The 23,716-nt window shown below is 44.7% G+C and overlaps 2 protein-coding genes across 3 annotated transcripts in view; one reads left to right on the plus strand and one right to left on the minus strand.

Moving 5' to 3' along the window:
* Nucleotides 1-243: 243 nt before the first annotated feature.
* On the minus strand, nucleotides 244-5,969 carry LOC131193501 (zinc finger and SCAN domain-containing protein 2-like). Of its 2 annotated transcripts, none has more exons than XM_058173740.1 (2): nucleotides 5,948-5,969; nucleotides 244-3,720 (listed from the first exon to the last, which is right to left on the minus strand). In XM_058173740.1, exon 2 carries the CDS (start codon nucleotides 3,350-3,352, stop codon nucleotides 2,153-2,155), a length of 1,200 nt encoding a protein of 399 aa, XP_058029723.1. In that variant the 5' UTR covers nucleotides 3,353-3,720; nucleotides 5,948-5,969; the 3' UTR covers nucleotides 244-2,152. The 2 variants fall into 2 exon arrangements, with proteins under 2 accessions (XP_058029723.1, XP_058029722.1); XM_058173739.1 differs by having other exon boundaries at nucleotides 5,880-5,952.
* A 2,976-nt stretch (nucleotides 5,970-8,945) lies between these two features.
* Nucleotides 8,946-23,716, plus strand: part of LOC131190358 (zinc finger protein 850-like) — a 40,781-nt gene continuing 26,010 nt past the window's right edge. Inside the window, exons 1-3 of the mRNA XM_058167680.1 lie at nucleotides 8,946-9,439; nucleotides 10,974-11,667; nucleotides 14,820-14,910. Coding sequence (XP_058023663.1) covers nucleotides 9,312-9,439; nucleotides 10,974-11,667; nucleotides 14,820-14,910 — 913 coding nt within the window. The 5' untranslated portion in view covers nucleotides 8,946-9,311. The remainder of the gene's footprint in view (nucleotides 9,440-10,973; nucleotides 11,668-14,819; nucleotides 14,911-23,716) is intronic.

A 23,716-nucleotide genomic window follows, 5' to 3' on the forward strand; every position in this document is an offset into this window, starting at 1 on the left:
CCCTTCACTAAACAGGGCGTGGGTGTGGCCAGCGCGTAATGCATCCGGCCCGTGGGCCAGCCCTGCTGTATACCATCCCCTCTGACTCTTAGGTTGGCTTTATTTAATTTTATCTTATATTTTTATATAGCCTTGTAAGAGATTCAGAGAATTTGGGATCATTGCAAAGGTTTCCAACTCCCAATCATAATGAGACACGATAAAGATGTGCACTAAAATATGACACCAAGGAAAGAAAGGAAAATTGATTAAATATAATTTTACTATTTTGAAAGTTTAGAAATTTTGCACATTAAATTCAAAGTCATTTGAAGGTTGAGACTCAGGCCAAGAGAGCCTCTTGGTTCCTCCAGACGCCAGTCCTGATCTGCTCCTGGTCCTTCTGCAAAGGGATCATCACATGCAATGTGACCCACTAAAAAAATTGTAACCTCTTTTTGAACTGTGTTACAGAAATGAACAAATGTGGAATTCTTTAGTGTCTTCCAATCCCAGCAAAATCATGATCATTCATCTGCATTGTTAAAATGTCACTTTTGCCACTACAAAAAAAAAAAAGTTCCTCTCTTTATTTGAATGAATTTTTGAAAAAAATTAAGGGGCCCTGGGAGAAAAGTGAAAGAACAGGAAATTCTTTTTTTCAGGGAACATGCTTGTCCCAATGGTTACAAAAATGCTGACACCTGCCTTTATTTGTCTTTCTCAAAAGCTATTCATGATTCTTACGCAATTCTCTTTTAGCAATGAAACATCTACTGTACAATTTTTTTCTCACATTTCCCCAAGCGGGGGGGGGGGGGGGGCAACCACAAAAGTATCAGCCCCTTGGTTCTGCTCTCACCCACCAGCCACCAAAGACTAACATGGAGGCACTTGCAAGCAAAGATCACAGCAGGAGTTGCAAATAAACCCGGAGTTCTTACGCTGAAAACCACAATCCCTTTTCTCCTCAACTCAATATTCCTACAGCTCTTCTCCATTAAAGTCACCTGCAGGGCAGAACAGCCTTTATATCCGAAATTTTACACTGGTTTTGTCACTGCCCCAAATTCCCCCAAGATATTTAATATTCATGTGGTTCGACTTAGGTACCTCATTCTTGCCATAATTTGATCAGACATGCTTGGTACAATGAATTCCTGGAAGAGTTAGAAAAAGGTGAACTTTGAAACTGCTCTGCTTCTTCTCTGGCTTTCTCATTAAATGAGGAGCCACAATCTCTAACTATAATCTGTGTTTCAGTGTTCCTACCCTGAAGAAATGCTGGTTGGAAAATTCTGTGGCTCAAAACCTCAAGGACACTCAGGTAGAAGAACCCTGGGACTCTGCAAGTGACATTCATGTAATCTATCATGATAAGAATGAAAAGAACGCCCCTAATTTTTTTTTTTTGCAGAATTGTACAATTTCTGCAAAAATAAATATCCAGCAACTTCTGCTCCTAACGGCCAGGTAGCCATTATCAAATTTCTCCCCTCCTTCACGTATAATACTATGACATATTTAACTAAAAAGAATCAGGCCAGAAAGTAAATAGTCAATTTCTCAGCTGGACATAGAAAGGAAATTCATGTTGTGTCTGCGGGCCCCGAGCTGGGCTTCCTGGCAGAGTGACTCGGAGAGTGAGGGGGAAGAACCGACAGGGCTTCCCTCTGCAGAACCTTCCTCTCTGGCTCTGCTCCAGATTCCAGAGGCAGGCCAGGTGGAGAAGGAGAAGCTGACACGGCCTCTTTTCCCTGACCCCTCCTTCCCCCTGGCAATGCCCCAAGAGCCAGCTGAGGAGGATCAACTGTGGCTAGATGCAAGGCGTGCACAGGAAAAGAAAGGAAGGGGCCAGCCCAGGGAGTGCTGAGTCACGGAGCCACACCCCACAGGGTATAAAAGTGGGTGGAGCTGCCTTTGGGCTCCGTGACGGACAAAAACTGACTTTTGGAAACTTCGGCTGCTTTATTGCGAGACTCAGGAATTAGCTTTTCTTCTGAACTCTGGGTTGCTCCAGCAACAGACCGCAGTAGCACTGAAAAGATAAGGAGGACTTGGTAGGCAATCGCAGGTTCGTTGTCAGAGCTGATATCTGTAGCAAGAATAAATTGCTGGCAAATACAGTCAACTCATGTGTCTTCTGGGAGGTGGTTGAGGGGGGCAGAACAATTCAAGCCTTCTCTACATTCATCACTTTTGGCCTCATGTGGATTTTCTTGTGTGCAATAAGGGTGGAATGTTTCCGGAAGCACTGTCCACAGTCAGGGCACTTAAATGGTTTCTCCCCTGTGTGTATACGCACATGATTTATAAGGTTAGACCTAGTACTGAAATCTTTCCCACAGTCTGGACACTCATATGGTTTCTCTCCTGTGTGAGTCCTCTGATGTATCACCAGCTCAGAATTCCGAAGGAAACATTTCCAACAATCTGGACACTCATAGAGTTTTTTCCCTGTGTGAATCTTCTGGTGTATCACCAGGTGGGAATTCAGACAGAAACCTTCTCCACAATCTGGGCATTCATATACTTTGTCTGCTGTGTGACTCCTCTGATGTCTCACCAGGCTGGAATTCTGACTAAAACATTTTCCACAGTCTAGACACTCATAAGGTTTCTCTCCTGAGTGAGTTCTCTGATGTATCAGCAAGGAGGAATTTTGACTGAAACCTTTCCCACACTCCAGACACTTATACGGTTTCTCTCCTGTGTGAATCTTCTGGTGTATTAGCAGGTAAGAATTCCGACTGAAACTTTTCCCACAAATCAGGCACTCATATGGTTTCTCTCCTGTGTGTGTTGCATGGTGTCTCACCAGGTCGGAATTCCGAATGAAACTTTTTTCACAATCTGGACACTCATACGGTTTCTCTCCTGTGTGAGTCCGCTGGTGTACCACCAAATGCGAATTCCAATTGAAACTTTTCCCACAATCTGGACAAACATATGGTTTCACTCCTGTGTGAGTCCGCTGATGTACCACCAAGTGTGAATTCCAATTGAAATTTTTCCCACAAACTGGGCACTCATATGGTTTCTCTCCTGTGTGATTCCTCTGATGTATTACTAGGTCAAAATTCTGACTGAAACATTTTCCACAATCCAAACACTCATATGGTTTCTCTCCTGTGTGTGTCCTCTCGTGTATCACCAGGTCGCAATTCCGAATGAAACATTTCGAACAATCTGGACACTCGTATGGTTTCTCACCTGTGTGAATCTTCTGGTGTATCACCAGGTGGGAATTCTGACGGAAACCTTTCCCACATTCTGGACATTCATATGGTTTGTCTCCTGTATGTGTCCACTGGTGTATCATCAGGCTGGAATTCTGGCTAAAAGTTTTCCCACAAACTGGACACTCATACATGGTATATTATCAACTGTGATTTACTATCCATGCTTTCCCTATCTATGGTATTTTTCCACCATTGACATTGTTCTCAAGAAGTTAAAAATTCTTTGGATCTCTCGATGGATGGAGTTTTGACTCAAGTTATTGTTTCCTTCCACACAGGTGAGGCCTGCAGTGCTCTCTGCCCTACATGGCTATCCAAGTGATTTTTTTTCCTTCCCACTGATGTCCCATGTTTTTTGAATTTGGAAACTAGTGAAGAAAGTCTCTGGTTTTCTGGAGCAAATAGAAATTATTTTGATTGTTGGCTTCATTTGCTTTCCTTTCCAATGCTGCTTGTTATTCTCAGTTGTCCAGAATGCTCTGATTGGCATTCTCTTTGTCTATAAGAGTCACATAAGAGGGTTAGTTTAATTATGGTTTATAAAATAGTTAGTCAATATAATAAAAACAAAAAAATCATAAATTACAATTAAGCAGCAAACATTACAAAATGTTAATAAAACCCTTTACATTTCTTAAGGTTCATTTTCTGTCTGTAAGTTTAGTGAGACCCAATGTTCAAATATCCACTGAGTCATGAGATTCATTTGTTGACTAGGGTCAGTCACACATTTCTAGACATGCAAATGGTTTCTCTCAAAATATATTTGGTCTAATTTTAGAAAGGCTTTAAGCCCTCCAATGACATCACAACGTACATTGCCCTCACGTAGTGACCACCACAACTACTGACAGGCAACTTCTAAACCAGGGGTCACCAACCTTTCGGACCTCAGGGACCACTAAATTCACAATTTTAAATCCCACGGACCACTAATATGATCTGCCTAATGACTGGGTGGGCGTGGCTAGATGGTCATGTGACTGGGTGGGCGTGGCCATCTCAATGTCACTCACATCGAAGGCGGCCTCCCCGGCCTCTACACACCCCACCCCTGCCAGCCACTCCTAGCCTCCCTGCCCGGGCTCCTTAGGGCCCCAACAGTTGTTGGAGCTAAGCAGCCACCACGAGAAAGAGTTGGCAAAACAGCTGGTTCAGTTCAAACTGGATCTGACCGAGAAGGAGGCTCAGCAGAAGCACCTCACTGAGGACTATGAGCATAGGCTTTCCAAGCAGAGGGAAGACCTCCAGGAGGGTAAGATGAGGTACCGGCACCTGGAGGCTCAGTGGGCTGAGAAAGTCAGCTAGTTCCAGGCCATGAGGCAGTCCCACTGAAACAAGCCCTCCAGCTCTTCACCATCAGCAGCACTTTCCTCCAGCCTTCGCCCAACCCACCGCACCAGGAGGCTGAAGCAGAGCCCAAGTCGCAATTTCTGCCCCCTTCCGACCTGCACAAAGAGACACCGAAGGGGAAGACCCTCTGCAGCAACACAAATGTTCATTGCACGTATCCGGCCCAGAGTCCGTAGTTTGAGGACTATAAAAAATGGAAATATTTTTTCTGTGGACCACCAAAATTTTCTCATGGACCACCAGTGGTCCACGGACCACCAGTTGGTGACCACTGTTCGGTCATTAAGCATGTGCGCGGTCATTAAGCATGATGTCACATGGCAGTGCCAATTTACATCAGTTCTAGCTGTGATCGTTAAACAAATCACCGTGGTTACGTGCAAGGTAACAATGACTTGCAACTTTCTGTCACTTTCCCGATTGGCCTTTGTTTGTAGGAAGCCGACTGTGAAGGTCCCAATTGTGGCGGTTCCATGACTGTGGGACACCACAACTCTTGCAAGCCGCTGCCAGCACCCAAATAACTGCAACGGCCACAACCTTTGAGGACGACTTGTAAATCTCCTTGTTGAGCTCCGTTGTTATCTCTGAAGCAGGGGTCTCCAACCTTGGTCCCTTTAAAGCAAAGCTGGCTGAGGAACTCTGGGAGTTGCAGTCCACAAGTCTTAAAGGAACCAAGGTTGGAGACCCCTGCTCTGAAGGGTCACTGGGGGAAAAACCAACAGTAAACAGAAAAATCCAAATGGTGTTCAAAACCTATTTTTTAAAAAGTGCTGGGTTAAGCCCAGTGGTGGGATTCAAATAATTTAACAACTGGTTCTCTGCCCTAATGATTTCTTCCAACAACCAGTTCACCAAACTGCTCAGAAAGTTAATAACCGGTTCTCCCGAAGTGGTGCGAACTGGCTGAATCCCACCACTGGTTAAGCCCATCTGAACCTGGTGAATACACAGATGAGGCACCCCTGGGAAATCCAGTGTTTTGTTAGCTAGACATGAAAGTAAGAAACGAAAAAAAATATCCCAGAAAAAAAAAAAAAGTAGATCAGCCTCATATTGTTGCCAAGAAAACCAACCCCCGCCTAAAACCACCGGGAGTCAAACCTAACTTTCAAGGAGACTTTGCAAATCTTCCAACCCCCAGAAAATTGCAGGCGCCGCTTTTAAAGCGTGCAGCCCCAGTGGAGTAGAATTTATTTGATTTATAAAATATGCAGCAGCCTCGTTGCTTCTCTGCTTCTACACCGTGGAGGAAACCAAACAGCCCGACTTGCGCTTGATTTCTGCTCCGATTCTTCGACTCACCTTCCAGCAGCCGTTTCGACCCTGGGAAGAGCACGAAAGCCCCTCCCCCCTCCCGCCACCATACTCACATTGCTGAGCCGGAAGAAGACCTTCTACCCTCTTTCTCGTCTTCTCCGATGTCCTCTCTACCAAATTAATACTCTACGGTTCCCACGCCTTTCGGTTACCGATGCCGCCCCTGCGCTGACACAGTCAGCGAGCGTTGCTGACCTATACATCGCCCTCTAGCGACAGATAGTTTGTTTTGTATTTATATTGGATTTAAAAATTCTAATTTTTTTTTAAAAAAAAGGAATGCATCAATCAAAGAGTGGGGCGACTTTTATACAGTTTTGCGTGCACATCTTGTATTGCCAACCTTTTTACAATGTTTTGAAGTGTTTTCGAAACATTTGAAACGCCATCACTCTGCTGAACAAATAATTCCCTCAACACTGTCAAACTACTTACTAAGTCTGCATTACTATTAATCTTCTCATCGTTCCTATCACCCATTTCCTCCAGTGGTGGGTTTCAATTTTTTTTACTACCGGTTCTGTGGGTGTGGCTTGGTGGGTGTGACAGGGGAAGGATACTGTAAAATCTCCATTTCCATCCCACTCCAGGGGAAGGATACTGCAAAATCCCCATTCCCTCCTGATCAGCTGGGACTCTGGAGGGAGAGAATAGATGGGAGTGGGGCCAGTCAGAATTTTTAACTACCGGTTCTCCACACTACTCAAAATTTCCACTACCGGTTCTCCAGAACTGGTCAGAACCTGCTGAAACTCACCTCTGATCTCCTCCCACTGACTGTATGACTGTAACCTTGTTGCTGGTATTCGTAAGATTGACTGTTTCCCTATGACTATCATTAAGTGTTGTACCTTATGACTCTTGACGAATGTATCTTTTCATTTATGTACACTGAGAGCATATGCACCAAGACTTGTGTGTCCAATCACACTTGGCCAATGAAGACTTGTGTTTCCAATCACACTTGGCCAATAAAGACTTGTGTGTCCAATCACACTTGGTCAATAAAGACTTGTGTGTCCAATCACACTTGGCCAATAAAGCATTCTATTCTATTTCTCTTAACATATTTAGAAAGAGTCATTGGCTCTTTCTAAGCTGCCTTTCTCTTGGGTTTGCTGCATATGTGTCTCTCTGACTTAAGAAATACTTCTTTTTCAAGGGAATTTATAGATGTGCGTAACATTTAGCACTTAACAGACTTAAAATCTCCTCCAGGAGGAGATCTGGGCTTGTTGGGAACATCAGCTTTAATACATATACCCTAACCATACTATAAAAAAAGATGTTGAGACTCTAGAAAGAGTGCAGATAAGAGCAACCAAGATGATTAGGGGACTGGAGGCTAAAACATATGAAGAACGGTTGCAGGAACTGGGCATGGCTAGTCTAGTGAAGAGAAGGACCAGGGGAGACATGATAGCAGCCTTCCACTATTTGAGGGGGTGCCACAGAGAGGAGGGAAGTCAACCTAGTTTCCAAAGCACCTGAAGACCAGGCAAGGAATAATGGATGGAAACTGAACAAGGAGAGATTCATTTATTTTATTTATTATTTATTTATTTTGTCACAACAATATATGTAGGTATCATACAAAAAGATTATATAGTATATAAACACATATATGAGTAAATATAAGGAGGTATAAGCATATATATATATATATATATATGAAGAAGAAAAGAAAAACAATAGGACAGGAACGGTAGGCAGGTTTGTGCGCTTATGCACGCCCCTTATGGTCCTCTTAGGAATGGGGTGAGGTCAATAGTAGAAAGTTTTTGGTTAAAGCTTTTAGGATTATGAGAAGAGACCACAGAGTCAGGTAAAGTATTCCAAGCACTGATGATTCTGTTACAGAAGTCATATTTTCTGCAATCTAGATTAAAGCGGTTGACATTAAGTTTAAATCTATTGGTTGCTCTAGTATTATTGCAATTAAAGCTGAAGTAGTCTTTAACAGGAAGGACATTACAATAGATGATTCAACCTGGAAATAAGGTGAACTTTTTTGATAGTGGAAACAATCAACCAATGGAACAGAAGTTGCCTTCAGAAGTTGCGGGAACTTCAACATCGGAGGCTTTCAAGAAGGGACTGGACTGCCATCTGTCAAAAATGGTGTAGGGTCTGCTTGGGCGGGTGTTGGACTAGATGACCTACAAAGGTCCCTTCCAACTCTGTTAATCTGTATTTGTATCTATCGATGGATAGATATATAATCATTTAGCTATTGGCTATCCACTGCTGGATGAAGGTCTCTTCTGCATGTTTCTCTATCTCTCCCTCTCTCCCCACCAAATATATAATTCTTTAAGTTTAAGGTCATATTTTGCAATGGTACAATTACATCTTGACGGAGGGATGCTTATCCAAAAGCTTGTTTTGTGACACAATGAACTGTAAACAGGAGCTTTAATGTAGACCACATTAGTAACATAAGAAAGATACTAAGAAATCGGATAATGGCTGTTTCAAATCTCCTTCAGTACTAAATATGTTGCTGTCAATCAAACAAAAAAAAAAAGGCATTGTTCTGAACCTCTTAATTTTTGTCTCGTCTTCCCATCTGAAATCTCTGAAAATTAGTGCAATTAGAGATAGAGAAAATGTTCCCATGTGAAGCTTTTTCCTGATCTCAGTTTGTGAAGGGCGTTGTATGTTCACTCAGTTAGACTGGCAATATGATACAGTACTATTCTGTAGTCCTATCACATCTGTGCCTAGTTCCCTTTCATCTTTAGGGATACCTAATTCCACCAGTAGAAAAAGTGAATCAACTTGTTTTTGGGGCACTACCTATTGAAAGATGAAAACTCTTAAAGCAAGAGAAGAAAGCTAGGAAATGGATCCTCCTACTCAGAACAAGACACCCTGTGAGTCTACAGTGGCCCGAAAAGAAGATCAGGAGGCATCGAATTGCTCTTTTGCAGACTATGAAATTTTGTGAAAAGGCTTGCAAGGAGCTGCACCTATTAATGCAATTGGTTAGAAAAGGCACCACCTGATTCCTCCCGACATGCTTTATAAGGTTAGATAGTGAGGAAATGGCAACCTAACCAGCGAAGAATTGCATGGGTGAAGGATGATGGGCCTTGTAGTTCAATGACATCTGCAGGTCTGCCTGGCCCCTCGTCAGCATCAATGCCTTCCTAGTTTGCACCTATGGATTAGCGTGTGCAAGTTTCTTTTGCTATTGCAGTGATTGTCAGTCTCTCTCTCTCTCTCTCTTTTTAAAAAATCCCGGTGCTTGGTTTCCATCTTTTGGCTTTTCTTGGGGGGTGGGTGATATGGGTGAGCCTCTCTGGCAGGGTCCTGGCTGGAAGAGTTTGGCGTTGCTCGTCCCCCCATACTCCAAGCAGTGGTTTCAGCGAACGGGTTAAATGCAGAGAGCTTTCCTCTTGCGCCTAGAGAGGAATGGGGGGGGGGGTGGAAGCCCAATTTCCTGCCCATCCCGCACCACCCCCCTTTCTTAGTCTCCAGACATCCCTTACGCCAGGGCTGCGGAGATCCCTTCGTGGGGAGGGGCGTTCAAGAGGCGCCAGGTGGGCAAAGGACGCTGCAAGAAGAGGATTGGACCAGGATGGGGAGGAGGGAGAGGAGTGGAGGGGGAATCCCCAGGTGCAGGAAGGGAGGGGGAGATTCCTGGTGGGGTGGGGGAGAAGCGTGGAGATGGTCTTTTCACAGCAGGATGCCTTCCCTTCTGAATTATCCCCTCTTTACTTGCAGCCACTGAGCCTCCGCTAGACTCTTGATTCCCCTTGAAATCCTTCCTTCAAGTCTCCTTCCTTCCCATCAGCCCAACATCTTGGTGCAGCACCCCTCCCACAGCTTCCTGGTGTTGCCTTCCCCATGTTCCCCGGCTGCTGACTGGGGAGGATCGGGTCCCCAAAGTAGGTCTGGAGGGATAGAAGAGGCGGAAGACTTGGTGAGATCTGAGTTCAGAAAGAAAGTGGCTGAAGGGGCTCCCTCCGAGGTTATGAACCCTGCTAGGAGGATCCCAGTGGCATCTGAAAGACAGGTGACTAGAGACCTGAAAGGCATCCAGGTGGGTTTGTTTTGAGATGCAGCACCTGAACCTGCCTCTCTTAACATGCCCAGATTCTCTTTCTGGTGACTGCTGCCTCCCTCTTTATCTCTGCCCCACTAACTGAACATCTGGGTGGAAGTTTTCAATTTGACTTTTGCCAGGTAGTCCTCAACTTAACACCACAGTTGAGCCCAAAATTTCTGTTGCTGAGTCAGACATTTGCTAAGTGAGTTTTGCCCCATTTTACAATTTTCCTTGCTCCAGTTGTGAAGTGAATCACTGCAGTTGTTGAGCTTAGTCATGTGGTTGTGAAGTGAATCTGGCTCCCCCATTGACTTTGCTTGTCAGAAGGTCGCAGAAGGGGATCACATGACTGCAGGATACTGCAACCGTCATAAATATGAGTCCATTCCTAAGCACCTAAATTTTGATCCCGTGACCAGGGGGATGTTTTCCGACAGCTTTAGAAAGAAAGGACTCTTGGAGCCATGTTTTACTTTGGGTTGCTTTCTTGTTGGTGTCGTCTTCTGAAATTTGTTTGACTTCCTGATTTAATGTACAGTTTCAATATTTCATAGCCCACCTATTTGTGCCATCTAAACTTGTGCAGCCCTGTTTAATTTTCCCAAGGCCTGTGAAATGTCGAGCAGTATTTTAAATTTAAAAGCAGCGATCAAATTAAATGCACTGTAAAGTCAGGGCAGTTTCAGGAGGGAATTCCCAGAATCTGTGGGGCTTTTAGCATGCAGAGGCAAAAAACTTCTATTTCAGATATTGAAAGCTGACTTTTTCTCACTTCAGAGATTGCCTTAACATTATGTCTTTATTGGTTTGATTTATATTCCTGTTTTGTACGCACAGGGCATCACAGCAGCTTGAATGGATTTCTGCAGAAAGTTCCCCTTCCAATAAAATAGCTGAATATTGATTTTACCGTATAAAATAATGCTTGTAGAAAATCAACTGGATCCAGTTCATCAAGAAGCACTGGGGAGAAACAGACCTTTTGTGCATAAATAATTATGACAATTTCTATTCCTGCCAGGAAGAAAGATGGAGGTATGGGACTCGGCAGGATGCCAGGCTGGAAAGAGAGTGCCAGCGAGGGGAAGCATTCAAACTGTGGAAACACAGGAATATCTGAATGAATCTCTCACTATTTCTCAGATTAAGCAAGAATCAGAAGAGGGGCTGGACCAGTTGTGTGAGATCCAGAAAAGAGAAGCTCTGAGGGCTCCATATTTGGATGGAAGAAACTCTCTACCTTCTTTGTCCTCACCAGAGAATAATACTAGGCCGCCTTTTAGCAGAATGGCCGATCTCCATCAACGGTCCCTCAGAGGAAAAGCTGCATCTGAAACCTTGCTAGACCTGGGCTGCATGGAAGTTCCCAAATTTTACGAAGGCCTGCATTCCCCAGTGGAAGTGAAGGAAGAGTTGGTGGAGGAGGACAAGCTCAGTGTGGTGCTACAATGCCAACGCTTCCGGCAGTTTCGCTATGAGGAAGCTGAAGGGCCTCAGAAAGTGTTTGGTCAACTCTGGGACCTCTGTTGCCAGTGGCTGAAGCCGGAGTGTCACTCTAAGGAGCAAATCCTGGAGCTGGTGATCTTGGAGCAGTTCCTGATGATCCTGCCGCTGGAAATGCAGAACTGGGTTCGGGAACAGTGTCCGGAGACGGGGAGCCAGGCGGTGGCTCTGGCCGAGGACTTTCTTCGGAGGCTGCCACAAGGAGATGAGCAGAGGGTGAGCGTGGATCCTTGTCATGTTGGGCACCCTTGTAGAGCTCCGCTCTACACAATTGAACCCCAAATTAAGTGAGACATTTGTAAGTGAATTTTTGCCCCATTTTGCAACTTTTCTTGTTGTTAAGTGAATCATTAAGTCATGTTAAGTTAGTAACATGTTTGTTAAGTGAATCTGGCTTCCCTGTTGACTTTGCTTGTTAAAAAGTGGCAAAAGAGGATCACTTGGCCCAAGAACACTGCAAACTGTCATAAATGTGAGTCAATTGCCATGGTTTCTGAATGATCACCTGACCGTTGGAATGGCGCAAACGGTCATAAGTGTAAAAAATGGTCATAAGCAGAGGTAGGTTTCAGCAGGTTCTGACCAGTTCTGGAGAACTGGTAGTAGAAATTTTGAGTAGTTCGGAGAACCGGTAGTAAAAATTCTGTGTGGCCCTACCCCCATCTATTTTGTGCCTCCCAAGTCCCAGCTGATTGGGAGGAAATGGAGATTTTATTTATTTTTATTTATTTTATTTATTTATTTTATTTATTTGATTTTTATACCGCCCTTCTCCCGAAGGACTCAGGGCGGTGTACAGGCAAGATAAAACCAACAATACAATATACAGGTTAAAATACCATTTAAAAAACTTATTTAAAATTAGCCTGAAATTAAAATTACCGTAAACTAAAAACCCCGTTTAAAAATTAATAAAATTTCACATTAAAAATCCAATTTAAGCCAGCCCCGCGCGGATAAAGAGATATGTCTTCAGTTCGCGACGGAATGTCCGAAGGTCAGGTATTTGATGTAAACCCGGGGGAAGCTTGTTCCAGAGTGTGGGAGCCCCCACAGAGAAGGCCCTTCCCCTGGGGGCCGCCAGCCGGCATTGTTTGGCGGACGGCACCCTGAGAAGTCCCTCTCTATGGGAGCGTACGGGTCGGTGGGAGGCATGTGGTAACAGCAGGCGGTCCCGTAAGTACCCAGGTCCTAAGCCATGGAGCGCTTTAAAGGTCGTAACCAACACCTTAAAGTGCACTCGGAAGGCCACAGGCAGCCAGTGCAGTCTGCGCAGGAGCGGTGTTACACGCATAGCTCCCTCTATCACCCGCGCAGCAGTATCCTTCCCATGCCACGTCCACCAAGCCATGCCACGCCCACTAAACCACACCCACAGAACCAGTAGTAAAAAATGTTGAAACCCACCACTGGTCATAAGTCACTTTTTTCAGTGCTGTTGTAACTTCGAACGGTCACTAAATGAACTGTTCATTGTTAGTCGAGGACTACCTGTAGCCTGCCAAGGGAGTGTTTTTATTGACAAAAAACTCAGGACGAATCTGATGATGTGTTTCCATGTAACCCTTTTTATTAAAAGACATCAGATTTCTGAACGGCAGCTCATCATCGGATGCTAGGGATGGCTAAATTTTAATTAGGTTTGAGAGAAAGATTTGGTGATGCAGATGTGGGAAAGCAGAGCCACAAGGACCTGGTTAAAAGCCTCTTATCAAACAGCAATTATAATGTGTTATAAACCTAGTATCTCTGGTGGGTTGCTACCGGTTTGCCCCGGATCGGGTGAACCGATAGCGGTGGGAGGCTCCACCCACCCGCCCAGATGCTTCTGTGCATGTGCAGAAACTTTTGTGCATGCATAGAAGTGTTGCGCAAGCGCACGCGGGCCCACAAGTGAAGCGGTAGTGATGGGTTTTGGAACCCGCTACTGTCTAATATGTATGTTGAGACATAGAAACATAGAAAACTGATGGCAGAAGAAGACCTAGTGATCCATCGGGTCTGTCCTTTGAGTTATTTTTTTATTTTTATTTTATTTTTGTTGGATGACGGACATCTGTTTATCCCAAGCACGTTTAAACAATCTGGCTCCTCATCTTACTGATCTCGGAAGGATAGAAGACTGAGTCAACTTTCAGCTGGTGAGACTTGAACTGCCGAACTCCTGGCAACCTGTCGTTGCAGGATTAGCCTACAGTATTCCATTCTAACCACTGAGCCACCACAGCTCTTCAGACAGTACATATTGAGGTCCTCCAATCTCTCCTGATATGTTCTGACCCTCAAATCTTGCACCATTTTTGTTGCCTGTTTCTGAACTTGCTTAATCTTATTAATATCTTTGTTTAAAGTGCGTCCTTTTGAGAATGGCTGGAGCCTTTTGCTGTATGTGAATTCAGCAAAATCTTAGTCGGTGTTGTTGTTAAAGAGAGGCCTGAACACATAGAGTCAGTTTCTAACACATTACAATTGTTAAGGTACCCATAACCTGGATTGTGTTTGTATAACCAACATGAATTCCTTACAGTGGTGGGTTTCTCAAATTTTTACTACCGGTTCTGTGGGCGTGGCATGGTTTGGTGGGAATAGCTTGGTGGGCGTGGCAGGGGAAGGATACTGCAAAATCCCCATTCCTTCCCCGCTCCAGGGGAAGGTTACAGCAAAATCCCCATTTCCTCCAGATCAGCTGGGACTTGGGAGGCAGAGAATAGATGGGGTTGAGGCCAGCCAAAGGTGGTATTTACCGGTTCTCCAAACTACTCAAAATTTCCGCTACCTGTCTCCAGAACTGGTCAGAACCTGCTGAAACCCACCTCTGATTCCTTAGCTTCTTCTCATCATAAATTTAAATTTTCAGTTTCAATCCGACAAGATTTGAACCACTCTATGACTCTGATGATGTCAATTGCAGTTCACAAAAAGTTCATCTTTTTAATTAACTTGCTGCATTAATATCTGCCCCGAGTGCTAAATTCGATGAAAATACAACATTTCTTTATGCACAGTTAAGAAATTGGAATGGCTTAAAGGGGATCCGTTTTGATTGGCATTCTTCTCAGATTCAGGGATCGCCTTCTCCATCATTGCCAATCTGAGAGATTCAAATTGGGACATTTTAAACTTGTTCTGGATAACTAAGCTGTGGTTTCCTTTATAACTTTACCAATCTTTAAAGCAGCGTAGTTGTGTCACATCATTGCTTCCTGAACCCCAGTGGGTTTGTAGCCTTTGAAAATTATTTTGCCAGAGTTGGAGAAGGGCCGAAATGAATCTCTGATCGATCCTGGTTTGTGTACCAGCTGTTGGCTGATGTTGAGAAGATGTGTCCCAATCGTCTCCTTAGACATCTTCATGCTTCTCACACACAGGAAGATCTGGCGGACTTGCGACATGAGCCTTCCAATTCCGAACTGGATCCGTTGGATATTGTGAAAGTTGAGGTCCCCATGGATGGAGACAGTGAGTAGACCAAAATGCTTTGAAAAACCTGGGGATGAAATCTGGTAAGCGTAAATAGAATGTGGTTGATCCAGCTGAAACTGCATCCTGATTATGGCCTTTGGGGTATTTGAAGGTGCTTGTCACCACAAATCTTAGTGACAGAATTTCTGGTCCCAATTGTGGTTACTAAGCGAAGACTAACTCACGTCCATCACCACCCTACAGTCTTATTCTTCCTGCAGTTGAAGGGGAGGAGACCAATGTGCAGTAGGGAGTCTCTCTGGATGGCTTTCCTGTTAGAGAGCTGGTGTGCTGCAGGGGTGAAGGTGCTGTTGCTAGACTACGAGTGGGGAGACTCCATGTCCAAGTTCCAGCCTTTCCTCAGCCATGAAAGGTCCCTCAGGCTCAGCCCTACTTGACCGACCAGACCAAAGAAATCAACACCACAGGAAGTCGCTAACACAGTTGTAAGTGCAAGGACCAATTGTAAATCACCTTTTTCAATGCTGTTGTAAATTCAAACAGCCAGCTTTCAGATGAAGACCTCTTCTGCATGCAAGGGGGGGTGGGGCACACATGGGGGTCGCACATGCATTGCATAATGGGTGCGTGTGTGCGTGCTTTCTGCACTTTGTGCCGAAAAGGTTAGCCATCACTGGCTTAAAGTATAGCTTAAACTGTCAGGGCAACATACTTTTAGCAAGCAAAACTTCGAGGCAGGTAATTTCCTCAAAGAATAGTTTTATTTGATATGTCATATTTGCACAGGCTGGTGAAAACCGACTCTGAATATTCCCGCGGATTTCACCTACCGTATATACTCGAGTATAAGCCGAGTTTTTCAGCACGTTATTTGTGCTGAAAAGCGCCCCCTCGGCTTATACTCGAGTCTACCCTTGCAGCTGGGCCGGCAGGACGAGCCCAAATGCTGCCGGCATGCTTTGCCAGCTCGGCCGGCTCGTTTGGGGCGGCTGGCCTCGGCGTTTCTTCCGCCGCTTTTTGATGGCGGCGGCGGCGGTGGTCGGCGGAGGGGGGGGGCGGAGGGGGCATTCGACATTTTCGCCCCCCTCTCACTCGTCCTCCTCTTGCCCGCGCGGGCGGAGGGGCGTTGTCACTCGCCTCCTCTCGCGGTGGGGCGGAGGGGCGTTGTCACTCTCGCCCTCCTCTTGCCCGCGCGGGCGGAGGGGCGTTGTCACTCTCGCCCTCCTCTCGCGGTGGGGGCGGAGGGGCGTTGTCACTCTCGCCTCCTCTTACTCGCCCTCCTCTCGCCTCGGAATGTGAAAGAAACGTGGAAAACTCCAACTACAGTATAAAAAAAAAACATTTGCACTCAGTACTTTTTATTTTATTTTATTTTTTGCCAAGTTTTCCCCAGGGTTTTTTTTTCCCCCTATGGAAATTGGGGAGGTGGGGAGAAAGAGGTGAAAAAGAAAAAGCCTCTTGGAAAGCGGAGAAATACGGCAAGAACAAACGATTTCTCCCCCCGCCCCTCCCGGCGCCGTCCTTCTCTCCCGCCAGTCACACAGTTCAGTTTTTTTTCAGGCTAACTATACTTTGCGTTTCACTCCCCTGAGTGAGGAAGAAGAAGGGAGGCAAAAGAAACCGACCCTCGCGCAGATCAGCAAATTAGCTTTCCTTCTCCAAACCAATTGGAGGTGGGGGGCGACGCTGCCGAGAAGCCGCTGCTTACAGAGAGCGAAAAAGCCAGGGAGACCTTGGCATAGGTGGGCAGCTGGTGTAAGGAAGGAAAAGAAAAGAAAAGGGGGAGTGAAAATAAGAGCAGTCCGAGCTCTGAACTGGGGAACGAGAAGGAAAGAAAGAGGGAGAGAGAGCGTAAGGACTGCCACTGGGGTCAGGGAGCAGAGCACCAGGAAACAGGGCGGCCAACGTGCGCATACTACACACACACAAGCACAGAGCCAGCTCCTCCCTGCCGCTGTTGAATCTTACTTCACCGCACTGAGTCCTTCGGGAGAAGGGCGGTATAATAATAATAATAATAATAATAATAATAATAATGATGATGATGATGATGATGATGATGATAATAATGATAATGATAATAATAATAATAATAATAATAATAATAATAATAATAATAATGATGATAATGATGATAATGATAATGATAATAATAATAATAATAATAATAATAATAATAATAATAATAATAATGATGATAATGATGATAATGATGATGATGATGATGATGATGATAATAATAATAATAATAATAATAATAATAATAATAATAATAATAATAATAATATTCAGCCGTGCTTCGCTTTGATGGCAGCCTGACGTAAAATGGGGGGCAGGGGGATACATACACGGTTAGGGAAAAATAACAAAACAACGTTTTGGGCTCAATTGCAGCCTTAAATTGAGGACTACTTGCAATTTGAACCTTATTGGACACTTCATTCCTGGAGGGTTTTTAAAGAACAGACTGGACAATCCTTTGTCTGAAACAGTATAGGATCTCTTGCTTGAGGAGTGGGGACTGGACTAGAAGATCTTCAAGGGCCCTCCCAGCTCTATCCTGAATTGAATTGAATTGATTTGATAGTTGCCTGTTGATTAAATTTACGGAGATAATTAAAGTTATGGTGACCCTCAAACATTATATCTTTTCTCATTTGCTCCATTTAAGCACAACAGAAGTTAGCGCTTCATTATCTATTTTACCCCCTCCACCCCGGCCACACTCACGTCGTAATAATTTTTTTTCCCCTATGGAAATTGGGGAGGTGGGGAGAAAGAGGTGAAAAAGAAAAAGCCTCTTGGAAAGCGGAGAAATACGGCAAGAACAAACGATTTCTCCCCCCGCCCCTCCCGGCGCCCTCCTTCTCTCCCGCCAGTCACACAGTTCAGTTTTTTTTCAGGCTAACTATACTTTGCGTTTCACTCCCCCGAGTGAGGAAGAAGAAGGGAGGCAAAAGAAACCGACCCTCGCGCAGATCAGCAAATTAGCTTTCCTTCTCCAAACCAATTGGAGGTGGGGGGCGACGCTGCCGAGAAGCCGCTGCTTACAGAGAGCGAAAAAGCCAGGGAGACCTTGGCATAGGTGGGCGGCTGGTGTAAGGAAGGAAAAGAAAAGAAAAGGGGGAGTGAAAATAAGAGCAGTCCGAGCTCTGAACTGGGGAACGAGAAGGAAAGAAAGAGGGAGAGAGAGAGTAAGGACTGCCACTGGGGTCAGGGAGCAGAGCACCAGGAAACAGGGCGGCCAACGCGCGCATACTACACACACACAAACACAGAGCCAGCTCCTCCCTGCCGCTGTTGAATCTTACTTCACCGCACTGAGTCCTTCGGGAGAAGGGCGGTATAATAATAATAATAATAATGATGATGATGATGATGATGATGATGATGATGATGATGATGATGATAATAATGATAATGATAATAATAATAATAATAATAATAATATTAATAATAATGATAATGATGATAATGATAATGATAATAATAATAATAATAATAATAATAATAATGATGATGATGATGATAATGATGATAATGATGATGATGATGATGATGATAATAATAATAATAATAATAATAATAATAATAATAATAATAATAATAATAATAATAATAATAATATTCAGCCGTGCTTTTTGATGGCAGCCGGACGAAAAATGGGGGACAGGGGGATACATACACGGTTAGGGAAAAATAACAAAACAACGTTTTGGGCTCAATTGCAGCCTTAAATTGAGGACTACTTGCAATTTGAACCTTATTGGACACTTCATTCCTGGAGGGTTTTTAAAGAACAGACTGGACAATCCTTTGTCTGAAACAGTATAGGATCTCTTGCTTGAGGAGTGGGGACTGGACTAGAAGATCTTCAAGGCCTCAGCTCTATCCTGAATTGAATTGAATTGATTTGATAGTTGCCTGTTGATTAAATTTACGGAGATAATTAAAGTTATGGTGACCCTCAAACATTATATCTTTTCTCATTTGCTCCATTTAAGCACAACAGAAGTTAGCGCTTCATTATCTATTTTACCCCCTCCACCCCGGCCACACTCACGTCGTAATAATTTTTTTTTTCCTGTTAGAAATGGATCCCAATATTGGTACCGGTACTTCTAATCCTGGACCATCAAAACAAAAGCATGAGTCATCTGAGCTGCTTTCAAACTTAAGGTTGTGTCAAGAGCAGAAGAAAGCAATAACAGTATTGCAAGTAGGGAATTTTGTGTTGACGAAAAACAAGTAAGGGAGTGGCGGAAAATGAAAGCTGACTTGGAAAAGCTTCCAAAGGCAAAAAAAGCTCGACGTGGTTTAACGAGTTCATATGGGGCTCTAGAGACTGAATTGCATAAATGGGTTATGGAGTGTCGTCAAAATGGTTACTGTGTAACACGTATGGGAATTCGCTTACATGCCCTTCAAATGGCTAAAGAAGAAAAATTTAAAGTACCAGGCACTGAAAAATTTGTTGCATCAGCAGGATGGTGTACCCGCTTCATGAATAGGTTTGGCCTATGTTTGCGGCAAAGAACAAAGATTGCACAGAAGCTGCCAAAAGACCTTGATGAAAAAGTGATGTCATTCCATTCATTCATCATAAAACAAAGAAGGATCCATAACTATGACCTTCAAGATATTGGAAATATGGATGAAACGCCTATGACCTTTGATCTTCCAAGCAACAGAACTGTGGCAAGTTTGGGAGACAAAACAATTTTACTAAGAACCACAGGAAATGAAAAAAACCATTTCACAGTCGTTCTGTCATGTTTGGCTAATGGAACCAAGCTGAGGCCTGTTATTATTTTTAAAAGAAAGACCTTGCCTAAAAAGGTAAAATTCCCGCCACGAATTACAGTGCGTGCACATGTTAAAGGCTGGATGGATGAAGATGGAACAAAAAAATGGCTGGAAGAAATTTGGAACGGACGACCAGGAGCAGCCTTAAAGAAAAAACCATCACTGTTAGTTTGGGATATGTTCAGAGCCCACACATCTGATGACATAAAAAAATTGGCAAAGTCATCTCAAGTCACTTTGGCCGTTATTCCAGGTGGGCTTACATCTGTATTGCAGCCCCTAGATGTCAGTTTAAATAAACCTTTCAAGGACCGTGCGAAGGATGTGGCATGAATGGATGACATCTGGTCAAGCTCGTCTGACAAAAGTTGGAAATCTGAGAAAGCCAGACATAGAACTAATAGCACAGTGGGTTCGTGATGCATGGGAAGATATTCCAGAGGACATGGTGCAACGTGCCTTCAAGAAATGTGGCATTAGTAATGCTATGGATGGCAGTGAAGACAGCGCATTGTATGAGAGTGACAGCAGTGATGATGACGACTGTGAACTCAGTGATGACGACAACGTATATGCGGATAACATCACAGAAGCTGAAGTAGCTGAAGCTCTGTTTGGACAAACAGATGATGAGGAGGAGAACTCCAGTTTTGAGGGATTTTAGCTCTCGTTAGCTTGGTTGCTGTTACTTTTAAAGATACTGTATTTTTGATACCATATTCTTTTTGGGGACCCCCTTTTGCACTTTTATTGTTTTTCGTTCAAATAAATATTCATGTTATTTTACTTGGCTCTATCTTTATTTTTTACATTGACCAGTAGCTGCCTCATTTCCCACCCTAGGCTTATACTCGAGTCAATAGTTTTTCCCAGTTTTTTGTGGTAAAATTAGGTACCTCGGCTTATATTCGGGTCGGCTTATACTCGAGTATATACGGTAATTAAAAGTGAAAGTTTGTCACTTTCTCAAAACAATCAGTCACATGGTCCAATCAGGATACAGCCCAGTTGCTAGGTGTCTCCAGTCCCCTCCTTCCGAGCACCTGCAGGAATGTTCTTGGTTTCCACGAGAAAGCATTTTGTTTTGTCTACAACACCCCAGCTAATCTCTATTTCCCCCTCCCTAACCCTCTTCCCCTGTGTGTCAGTGCTGAAGTCCCAAAATGGCCTCAGTCAGGCCAGGTTCAGGGCTGATAGGTGCCCACCCCCCTAATTGAAAAGGAGTTCCTGAAAGATGACAAGAAAGAACACAAAAAGATGATTAAACACAAGCTAACCTCCTCGTCCTCCCCCTGGGGGCAGGAGTCTCTCCTATTAACGACCCATCAACTTGCTCGAAACATATAGGATTGGGTAGGGGTCTCATCCTGATCCCTAGCTTTTGGACCAGGGGGAGGCTAATTAGGCATCAGTGCACCCCGTGTCTGTAATGACTTCTATCTCCGCCCTGGTATGTGGCACGAACTAGCTTTGACCTGATAGCAAATGGATGGATGGCTTCACTTACCATTGGGTTACTCTCGCTGTCGTCATTGCTATCACCAGTCACTGTGGTGGGCCTCCTTGAGCCGGAGTTTACTCTGCTCCTTCAGGGGGGAGAGAAGACCTCAACGGCTTGGTGGGCAAATTTCCCTCTCTGGGGTCTTCTGGTGTTTTTTTCAGTTTGGTTGATGTGTGGGTCTTTGCTTGCAGGACAGGAGCTGGGGACAGGCATACATGTGGCCCTACTGGCCGCATCAGAAGCATGGTACCATTGAGGCTCCCTTCGGCCGGTCCTCCGCTTGGCACGTACTAGTTTGCCTGCTGAGCTGTCTCCTGGGCTTTTTCTCAAGTGCTTCCTTCTGGTGCCGGTGGAGCTGGAGGTCCATGGCCACCGCCATTCGGTACCAATCGTGGATGTGATCTGGGACCCCCCAGCAGACACAGGAATGGCGTAGCTGCTTGTCCAAGCCTTCTTTAAAGTAGTGGACCAAGAGGCACTTGGGCCAATGTCGCAGTTTTCTGGCAATTCTACGAAACTCCCTAACATACTCTTTGGCCGGGCGACCTCTTTGCTTGATGGCTTTGATTTCCGCCTCCGCTTCTTGGCTTTGGGCTTCATCTTTGAATCTGCTCCTCAGCTGCTGCAGGAAGTCATTGATGTTTCCTAGCTCTGGGGCGTTTCCTAGCTCTGCAGTTGGGTCATCCACTCCACTGCCTCCTCGTCTGGGTTTTCAGAGATGGCTTGGATGATTTCTTGGTTGTTAGCGTAGGCATCCCCATAATGGTCAATGTGTGCTCACACTCAGTTCAGGTCTGGAGTTCAGAGTCCGAACTTGTCTGGACTCCCATTGAAGGTGGCCCAAAAGTGTGGAGGACTTGCCAGCCAAGGTAGAGGAGGTGGCGGCAATGGAGTGGGAACTGGGATCCACTGAGCTTGGACCCAGCCTTGCCCCAGGTAGTAAGTCCAACTGGGTGGCACCTACCAAGCTGGCAGTAACTGGGGCTGTCTAGGGGGGGCTAACTGGTCTCCTGTGTCTTGGCAGGCTCCGTTGCAGTCCCAAGCTCAATCTGCCTGAGGGGAGCGGCAGTGGGCTGGCAGCATGGATCCCCGCCACAATTGACCGGTCCTGCCTGGGGGGAATTGGTCTTGGGCTGGAGTGTTCTGAGGGGAGTGGCGAAGGACTCGCGGTTCTGGTAGACCAGCTCCCCTGGGGGGAAACACGAGAGTTAACTGGCTCAAGACTACTCTCGTATATTCAGGCTGGTGCGAGTGACCCACACTGCTGAGGCTCATCCGGTTGAATCTCTCCAGCAACCCCTCTAGGGTCTGGCTACGGGCCACGGTCTGATATCTCAATCCCTAGATTTGCTAAGGTCTACAGCAGGGGTGAAATCTAAAATTTTTCCCTACTGGTTCTGTGGGCGTGGCTTAATTGGTGGGCATGGTTTGGTGGTCAGATGACTGGGTGGGCGTGGCCAATAACAATAAATAATAAAAATAATAAACAAAGTATACAAAACAATAAGAGGTACCAAAAAACAACTTTCACACTTTACACACACACACAACACAACATAACTGACTCACACACAATGTAAAAGCAGCTGCTCTTCACCCAAAATGGCCCCTGCAACAAGCAGGAACCTCACACAGCCACAAAAAGCTCAAAAACCAACTTTCACACTTTACACACACACAACACAACACAACACAACACAACACAACACAACTGACTCACACACAATGTAAAAGCAGCTACACTTCACACAAAATGGCCTCTGCAACAAGCAGGAATCTCACACAGCCATAAAAAGCTCAAAAACCAACTTTCACACTTTACACACACACAATACAACACAACTGACTCACTCACACACACACACACACAAAATGCCACATACATCTTTTTGAGATTTTGTGTGTTTGTGTAGTTAGAGTGAAACACTACAGAAACACACTAAATCTTAGAAAGCTGCACAAATATTTTATTATTTTATTTTATTTATATTTTTTAGGTCGGGGTCTCCAACCTTAGTAACTTTAAGGTTTGTGGACTTCAATTCCCAGAGTTCCTCAGCCAGCAAAGCAGGCAGATTCAGTTGCTGACTGAAGAGATGGATTAGCTAGCAACTGAATCTGCCTGCCTGCTGAAACTGCTCCTTCCGGGCTGGGAAAGCCATGCTTTACATCAATAATTAGGTAAGTGCCTTATCACAGTCCAGAACCTCTTAAAAGGAGGTTTTCTACAAGCTCTGGCTGAAGAGCTTGTAGAAAACATGTTTTTTAAGGTTCTGGTGATGAGGAACTCAGCTGGGATTGCCAGAGGAGCCTTTTAAAACCTTTTTTTACAACCTCTTCAGCCGAAGAGGTTCTTAAAAAAAGAGTTTAAAGGGTTCTGACGATCTCAGCTGAGCCGCGGGATCATCAAAGGCTTTTTTTTTTTGCTTTTAAAGGCATGTTTTTGGCTGAAGAAAAACTGCTTTTAAAAGTAATAAAAAAACCCTCTGATGATGGTGTGGCTCAGCAGAGGCAGGGGGCGGGGCCAGGGATTTT

Source organism: Ahaetulla prasina, chromosome 2 (genome assembly GCF_028640845.1).
Source record: "Ahaetulla prasina isolate Xishuangbanna chromosome 2, ASM2864084v1, whole genome shotgun sequence".
In the NCBI taxonomy this organism is placed as follows: Eukaryota; Metazoa; Chordata; class Lepidosauria; order Squamata; family Colubridae; genus Ahaetulla; species Ahaetulla prasina.